The sequence below is a fragment of the Vanessa atalanta genome, chromosome 6, assembly GCF_905147765.1.
Source record: "Vanessa atalanta chromosome 6, ilVanAtal1.2, whole genome shotgun sequence".
NCBI classification, from domain to species: domain Eukaryota; kingdom Metazoa; phylum Arthropoda; class Insecta; order Lepidoptera; family Nymphalidae; genus Vanessa; species Vanessa atalanta.
The window spans coordinates 11596577-11605707 of NC_061876.1; the positions used below are offsets into that span (position 1 = coordinate 11596577).

Consider the following 9131-nt stretch of genomic DNA (forward strand, 5'->3'; position numbering starts at 1 on the left):
TAATATGTAAATGAACATAGACTTTGTTATCAATGTCACACATGGTATAATATATTATTTTTTAATTTAATGATTTTTTTATGGCTCAAACAAAAATTACACCAAAGTGTTATTACAAGAGCATGCATTATAAGCTTTTTTTTGATAGTTTTACTTAAAAAGAATAAAAATATGTGTTCAATACACTTGCTTATGTATCTACTGTCATCTATCTACAGAGTCAAAAGCAAAAGTTGTTTTTTTATAGGAACATTTAAGTCAAATTAAAAAAAAAACATAATATGTTATAACAAATAACACTAACAGACACTGTAATATATAACATATACATTAAGTACAAAAATATATACATAGCAAAATAAACAATAGGGCCTTCTGTTATGAATGCTACACATATTGAATGTCACAGCTTTGTCATATGTACAATAGAGCACTGTTTGTTTATATAAGTATATGAAATCATGTTTTGATTTCAGTTTCAATTTTAATTAACTTTTGTTTTTATCCATTAAATTAGATAATAAGCTATAAAAAATACCTTATTAATATTAACAAAGTAATATCAGATTGGATGGAAATTAATTCTTAGTCATAAACAAACACACATTTACTTTAAATACTTCAGAGGAACACAGAATTCAAATTACATAGTCTATTAAGTAAGTAAGATTTGGATGTCTATATGACAATAACAGAACTTAAAACCATTCAAGATGTGAGGTACGGATTGTGAAGAAGTAACTGGTTAATATATGTAGAGATAGAATATTAATAGTAAAGAAAAACATGACTAAATTGATCAAAATTGATGACACCCAACAATAATTGTAATTTAAAGTTTTTCAAATTGCAATAAACCTTTAAAAAAAACCATAAATCAAACTATATTAATTCATCATAATAGAGTATACTGATTTTACGCCTGTTATATGAAGTGAAGTGAGGAAATACAAATCATTAACAGAGAGAAAATCCAACTAACACAGATCCTAAATAAACAGGATAGGGTAAAGTGACTGAACATAATCATATTATACCAAATTAACAACAATGAAATTGTAAACAATGATCACTAGTATATAAAGTTACATAGTTCTATTGGACATATGCCATTGATTGTGTTTGCATAAAAATGAATAAATTTAAATGAATAATGGGTAAAATGTCTAGTATACCGGATTAGGTTTAAGTAAGAAGCCGTCAATTTATTGTTATTATTAATAAATTTTAAATACCAATATTTTATCCATATGAATACTATATTATTTAATAGATAACAATACATAATATCATGTAATATTTATTAAAATAATTATTGTTTGTGACTACAGACACAAGGAACATAACATTTTAATTTTCTATTTTGCACCATGCATTAGTGATTCGAATGATTTATATATCTTTGATCAGGCTTATTTGACAGTCCACCTACTTTTATGGCAAAAAATATATGTATTGTATGTAAATCAATAGTCAAAACAAGACTTACTGATATATATGATATATAAATATTATTTGCAAAGATAAGTATACTTTCACTTATTAAAAAATAAATTGAATATGCTTGGGTTAATAAAATACAATTTTAAATGAATAATAAACATATACAATTACAACAACGTACAAAGTACAATTAAATCACGCCCATTTAGACATTATTTTAATACAATAAATTTACAATTAATCTAAGTGATACTCATATATTGAACTTGTTTCAAAGGTTTACTGTATATATAATATGAACAAATATCATAAAATCATATAAGTTCATACTTTACTCATTTTAAATATAAGTACTAATACTACTAAAAATATAAGTAATTTAATCTATTTCAAGATAAATTATATTTGATAAAATTCTAAAAAATGAATATTCTTTAAAAAATATGTGTCTTTTTGTATGTTTCTAATGACTGAGCGAGACTTATAATGTAAACAAAAAAATTACCCAGATTCGGAGCCGTTCATCTTGAATTCTTCGAAGACGTAACTTATATTAGGACAAGTATTCCTTGGTGATTACGAAGACAGGATAAATATCGGTCTTCAAAATGACAGGTGTGAAATAACTTACGTATCAAAATCAACTTTATGGATATTTTAAAACACTTTCGAGCACATAAATTATAACGTAAGAAAACTAATAATAATTAGGAGGCTTTAGTCAGACTAATAACCATTTTATCTTGTCACAAACCATAAAAATGCAAGTGAAATCGCATGCCACCTCCTATACAATAATATCATATTTTCACTTCAACATTAAATTGGACCACGATATTTGCCAGATTCCAGTTTTTAAGAACTTATCACTGAAAACTACGAATGAATCTTTTATCACAGATTTTATTCAGAAATATTACGGCAGCCGCCAGCTGACATTTCCTGCGTTGCAAGAAATTCAACATGGCCGATCGACATGACATGACTCGCAGCCTACTCGTTCCCGCACTCACATATGACGTTTCATGTATACTAGTCAAATCATGTATTTTTATTTTATATTTTCTGTTTGTAAATCTGATGAAGATATTTATAAACAAAAATAATTAAAATATAAAATATAATAGTTATTGAAAGTATATACAATTGAACGACATATATTTATAAGAGTTTGTTATGATTATCCAAAGTTGACAACACTTTGATAGATATTTAAAAGAATACGTGGATATCTTTAGTCTTTTTCCGTAATCCTATTATATATACCACAGCAATTTAAAATAATGGATATAGAGTATTTGTAAAAATGTAGTACATCTAATATTAACTTGTTGATAATATCGAAATAGTCACACTTAATTATTTCTTGAAATCATTCACATTATATTATATTTATATCGTATTTGTACATTCCAAATAATTTTGCGACCTACCTTCTGTTTTGTTCAGGGGGTAATACACTCCAATCAACTTCGTACATGGGATAAGCCATGATTGCAAAAAGATTTTTCACAAAAACATAAAATTCACAAACACATTTCACAAGTATGTCACGCTAGTTTACAAGTACAAACTGAAGCGTTATCAGAGGTGTTTTATCAGGTGCAGGTGCTCCTCAAATATCCAGTAATTACGTATCTCTTATCAAAAGTACAATTTATCACTAAAAAAGGATAGCAATATACACACGGTTGGTTTAATATTTTATTTTCAAATGTCAATACTGTATGTACAAAACAATGGGCCGAGTCACATCATTATCTAAATATGAAAGCTAATTATTATTCATTGTATTAGTAGCGCGAACATATAATAAATATGGTTGATGTCACAATCGTTCGGATTTATAAATTGTCGTCGTGATTTCGCGCCGGTCTCTCGATACTGTTACGTTTCATACAATCTACTAGCCACCTTATACCTTCATCAACTCCATCTCTGAAAAAATAAATTTAATTTGTACGTTTAATCAATGACATTATGTAACAATTTACATATTTTAATATCGAAACATTTTAGCAAAATCAATGAACATGTAGATTTAGAAACAAATACCTTGACCTAAAAACAATTATTAATGTAAGTAAATATTTTATGTATGTAAGTATTATTGTACTTGAACATATTACTAAGAACTAAATAATATTAATTACCCAGTCAAGGCAGATGTGGCCATTAGCATAATGTCTCTAGCACCAATTAAGTGGGCATTTTGGTTGAAAATTGGCTTAACTGTATGCACTCCCATACAATCTGGAATGTCTTGCTTGTTAGCTAGCACCAAAAGTGGGACCCCAGAGAGATGTTCCGAAGCTATCATTCTGTCTACAAAATTAAATATATGATTAGAAAAAAAAAATAAACATTACACATATAAAAAAAAACTTCTGAGTTATTCAAATTAGTATAAATGAAAGTCTTATTGAATACACTTGTTACGTAACAAAATGCATACCTAATTTTGTATAATCTACTTTATTATTCATAAAATCAATTCATCATCATCATCATCAATCATCAGTCAATTTTGTTTAAAGAAACAGTAAAGGTAATATTTATGTGCAAAATATATTATCAATAGTAATAACATGAATTATAAAGAAATGTTATTATATTATTGACTTATCTGGTGTGTGTGTCTATTCAAATATTTTACTATAACCTGTTGTCCTTGCTTTAAGAATTTGCGTTTTAATGATTATTGTATTTTAGGAAAGTACTTATGTCGTTAAATAAACATTAATGCAATAATTTTAATTGGTGTCTGTACAGTAACAATATTTCGTATTGATTTTCTTGAGTTGAAATGGATTTATTATTGACACTTGTTTTTCTTTTAAGATTTTACCTGATTTTATTTATTTTAATTATTGTATCATAGTACTTATGTGGTACATAAATAAAAATAATAACAAAAAAGCATAAAAAAATGTTTTTTTTTGTTTATGAGTGATTTGTTCGAATAAATCATTAATAATTATAACTATTGCACACAATGAAACAGTAAAAGTATTGGAAAACTGGATCAAACCATAAATTCTAATTTTTTAATATATGCAGTATTCAATTCAACTCTTAGTTTAATGGCTTTTAGTTGTGCCATAGGGCACAGATTACATGCAGTATTATTTGTTGGCTCTCCTTGTGTCAAAACATTCATGAGGTTGTCAAACATTCTCTAAAATGTACATTTTTTTTAGTAAAGAATTGGGCTGTTTTATGGTCTACTAATACAAAAGATAACAGGATAATAAAAGGCATTAGTACTGCTCGTAAATAAATTACACATAATGTTCATTTAAAAATAATGATAAGTATTTAATTGTTTACATGTAATAATCATATTGTTGGAGATATTCTATGATGTTGTGTATATATTATATACTTACCAAATGTTTCTTTGGACTCTGATACTCTTTCTCTATCTGATGAATCCACAATATAAATAACAGCATGACATTCTGCATAATACTAGAAAAATACACGTAATTTAAACATTGATAATTAATTCAATTAATTTATTACCCAATACTCACTTTGTCCCACAGTGATTGCAACTCCTGCTGGCCACCGAGGTCCCAAAAATTAAGTCTAACTCCATCTACATCTATTTTCCCTATATTTAGTCCTACTGTAGTAGTTATTCGACTTGGGTTCATCGCTTTATACTTTTTGGTAAATTTCGTTTTAGTAGCCTCCAAATATGTCTAAATAAAAGTGTAAGCAAAATAAATGATGCGTGAAAAATAATAATATTTTTGTTTATCCAAATATAAGAATTTTGTATACCGTTTTACCCGCATTGTCAAGGCCTAAGATTAACACACAATATTCGTCTTTTTGAATAACATATTTATAAAAGCCATGAAGTAGTGTATACATTTTTAAACATTTTAAATATAAATTCTGAAAACTCTAAAATAATAAGTTATTACAAATATCAACTAAAGTGCAATGTAACAATTAAAGTAAATTTAAAATCAACAAATGCAAATAAAAATATCATTGACAAATTCCAAATTACAGAAATGTGATGACAAATTGACTGTAATTGACAACACTATTCATTTTTGACATTGACATTTGACAATATGTTGTTTTCGGTTAAACTACTAATTGCCATTTTATAAAATCCCAACATGTCCATATGCAAAATACATAGAAACACACTCACATTAAAAAATCATATTTACTTATTGTATATTTAAAGTTGTATTTATTGTCTTATCGAGTTTTATATATTATTTTATATTGATGCAATAGATGCAAAATATGTACCTAGGTAGTTAACTAACAATAAAGAAACAAAAAAAATCGTTTATATTTGGCACTGTCTGTCAATAATACTAATATATATTTGAATATAAAAATACAAAATAAAATATAATTATGCCTCCTAAAGAGATGAAAAAAGTATCAAAAACACCGATACTATCTGAAAAATCAAGTATTTATGGGGAATTTGAAGATGATTTTGTTTATCCTTGTTCTATCAGTCTTTCCTTAATACTAGAAGGTATCTCGTTCGGTCCAGGCGATTGGATATTTTTAATTATTTTTAATGGCTTAATTTTATCTGAAATAAAATGGAAACATAAAATGGAGGTCAATTTAGAAACATTGCCTTTAGATCTAAAACTATCTTCTCACCAATCCCTAATTGCGGAGCAGCCTTTAATATTTATTGTTCGTATCACTGGTGGAAAAGGAGCTAAAGATCCGGACCCTTTATTAAATGCGGATAATAGAGCTGGAGCCACTGTCGATTTATTGCCTTTGCTAATAGGTGAAGAGAAAATTATATTAAAGGTACCTTTATTAATAATAAACACAGGACTAAGCTCAGGTTGTGCAGTATATGTTTGTGCTAAATTATCAGGAGAAACGAATAACACTAGAATTCCTCTTATGATTACAATGCTTTCCGCTCATTGCCTTCCCGTGGCTAAAGAAGGAACTGTTTATTTGAGTGCAATCAGCCTTAATGAACTTCACGATCCTATATCTTTAAATTTTGGGATGTCGTTAAGCAGTTTCAATGCATCGAAAATAGTTTGGGCTGCCGCAAGCAATGGTGGACTAGCAGCTAACACAGCATTCAATATTCCATCTGAAGATATTTATATACCAAAGAATGTCAAACCAGAGGATAGTGATACATGTAACTCAGTTTATTGGAATGCCATGAATCGTGTTCTTATAGACCCTCAAAGATTTCGAGAAAGAATAAATTCCGAGTTTTTAATAGAAATTGCTGGTGTGCCCAGATTTGGCAAGATAGATATTAGAGGGCGGTATATGGCATTTATAAATTTAGGAGTATTGTTAGAACCTGGTCAGTTTGGAGTTACAGTTTGTGCTAAATTATTATATTATAATGAAGCCGATTTACCTGAGGCGGTTGGTGGTTTATTAGATCTTCCACCAACTAGCGCCCAAATTAGTGCACGTGAAACGGATTTAATCTTAGACGATTATGGACATGAATCATATATTTTATTAAGATTTGATTTATTTGAGCCACTTACTGCTAAGGCAAAAATAGCATCATTATTTGAAATTATAGGGTTTCCGCCACCTCAAGGTTCTGCGGTTCTTCAAAGTGAATTAGGCATAGAAGCTAGTCATGAAGATCCTATCATTGATGCAAGGCTGATAAGAAATGAAGGCGGGGCATTATCTGTGCACAAAGAGTTAAATAGTTTGACTTGTAAAGGTACATTACTGATGAATCAAAGTATAAAGAGAACAGCGGCTAATCGTCTTCTTTTTCGTATTAGATCTATGCTTAAACAGTTCCCACCAGGGGAATGTTCGAATATTGAATTACAAGACATAATTACAGCTCAGCACGCAGCAAGTCGCCGCGCAGTAACATCATCATTTGCTCCGCAGCTGCCACAACCTATGCCATCTTCGCGGATTGCTTCAGCAAGAAGTCGGCTAGGAGGAGACAAAAGAATAGCTGAGGCGCATATTGACAAAAATTTAAGAGCTGCTCCACGTCATCCTAGATCACTTCTTTCTAAAGCTTTGCGTTGTTTAGAAGAAGAGAATGAAGCGGCAGCTCGCGATTATCTGTTGGAGGCTATAAGTTCTCAAAGTAGAAATAGATATTTACTATGGATGTTTGGAGGAATAGGATATAATGATAGGCAAGGTGAAATATCTGCGGCAGCTTTTCGTATAGCTGTAAAGGGTGATTCCTCAGATGGTACTACAGGAGCTATCGGTTGGGCCGCGTTGCATGCTTTATATCATCATAACAATAATTTTTATGCAGCATTCGTAGCAGCTCGTAAAATGAGAAAATCTTGTGAATTGCCTAGAGAATGGAAAAAGTTCCTTCAACGATGGGTAGACACAAGCGGTGAAGAGGAAATTTTTTGGATGCCTGGTTTACTTAGCGCTTATAATCCTATGTTGATAGCTTCAGCTTTTTTTCTTTGCTTGAGATGCTATAATTTTAGTGAAAGACTTCTTATTTGTATAGAAGAGGGTTGTGTTACACAAGGCTCACGCTTACACTTGAAAACTAAAGTTACCGTTGATATATTTTATTTACGAGCAGCATCATTGATTCTCCGTCGCAAATTGGACAAAGCGTTACAGTTAACAGAATTAGGAATTAAAAAATTTGGTCCCTCGGCCATCATGTCTCAAATGCATGCTACTTGCATTACATGTTTACGAGGCTGGGATGGAGAATGTGAGAAAGCTTTTACCGAAGCAGACAGGACGGGAGTTGAGCCCTGTTCATGGTTACTCCTACAAGCAGCAATAGGCGGATTACAGAGTAATCCGTTATCTGCACTACAACGTGCTGCCCGTGCGCATAAAATTGCTCCATCGGCTCACTCAGCTCTTGTTATCGGTCGTGTATATGCGAAAATAGGAGAAGATAGTTTAGCTGAACGATGGCTATCCGCTGCTGTTAAATTAGAACCATTGCTAGCAGATGGCTGGGCATATTTAGCCCTATTAGCGATGTATGATAGGAATATTGACAAAGCACGAACATTGCTCCGTACTGCGAAACAAGCTGGTTCTGTAAGCATTGAAATAGAACAGGAGTTGAAAAAAGTTATGAAAATTGTCCGTGTTAATGCACTACCGGACTTATTAGTAAAGGATTTATGTTTTTGTGAATATTATTAGCATCATAGAACATACGAGATAAATGTGAGGGACTTTACCGTATTATTGTTAATAAAGGAAATAAAAGTTATTTAAAATGTGGTTTCTATTGTGGATGTCTATTAAGTGTAATGGAGGAGTAGGTAATCAGAATGTTAATTGGTTAAACCTCTCCAATTGCCGGATGAACTTAATTAAATGATCTCACTTTGTAATGTTTTGCTTCATTGGTATTTTATTTATTTTTATAGGTAATTTTAAATTTTTCGACACATGTGCCTCTGATATGTAAGAAGGATTTATTCTTACAACATAATAAAAATCTTTAAGTAAAAAAGAGATAAAAATGAAGATCGGAACAGTATACAATTATACTTAGTAACTAAATCAATAAAGGCAATAGAAATAAAATCGTTTATTAAAATAATAACTAAATCCAGATAAATTGACCGCATTTAACTAGTGTTGAGCAAACCATTTACATAAAAAATGAGTAAGTTTGAACTTCCTAGTCATTTTTTTATATCATGTTGTCTATAGTTCCCATTCTT

General features: G+C 30.0%; 3 protein-coding genes across 12 annotated transcripts in view; 1 reads left to right on the forward strand and 2 right to left on the reverse strand.

The window, feature by feature from the left end:
- The window catches only part of LOC125064961 (AP-1 complex subunit gamma-1), a 30333-nt gene extending 27318 nt beyond the window's left edge, over positions 1 to 3015 (reverse strand). For 6 of the 10 annotated variants that reach the window (XM_047672312.1, XM_047672310.1, XM_047672311.1 and 3 more), the window contains exon 1: positions 2877 to 3015. In XM_047672312.1, the coding sequence (XP_047528268.1) occupies positions 2877 to 2935 (59 nt within the window). In that variant the 5' untranslated portion in view covers positions 2936 to 3015. Of the gene's footprint in view, positions 1 to 1948; positions 2401 to 2876 lie in introns of those variants that run through there. The other 4 variants (XM_047672319.1, XM_047672318.1, XM_047672317.1 and 1 more) reach the window with 1 other exon arrangement.
- A 118-nt stretch (positions 3016 to 3133) lies between these two features.
- LOC125064963 (ADP-ribosylation factor-related protein 1) lies at positions 3134 to 5393 on the reverse strand. Its single transcript, XM_047672321.1, has 5 exons — positions 5233 to 5393; positions 4980 to 5150; positions 4833 to 4914; positions 3597 to 3768; positions 3134 to 3381 (listed from the first exon to the last, which is right to left on the reverse strand). Exons 1-5 carry the CDS (start codon positions 5323 to 5325, stop codon positions 3288 to 3290), a joined length of 612 nt encoding a protein of 203 aa, XP_047528277.1. The 5' UTR covers positions 5326 to 5393; the 3' UTR covers positions 3134 to 3287.
- Positions 5394 to 5832: 439 nt separating this feature from the next.
- On the forward strand, positions 5833 to 8601 carry LOC125064693. The gene has a single exon (XM_047671876.1). It carries the CDS (start codon positions 5833 to 5835, stop codon positions 8599 to 8601), a length of 2769 nt encoding a protein of 922 aa, XP_047527832.1.
- The last annotated feature ends 530 nt before the right edge of the window (positions 8602 to 9131 follow it).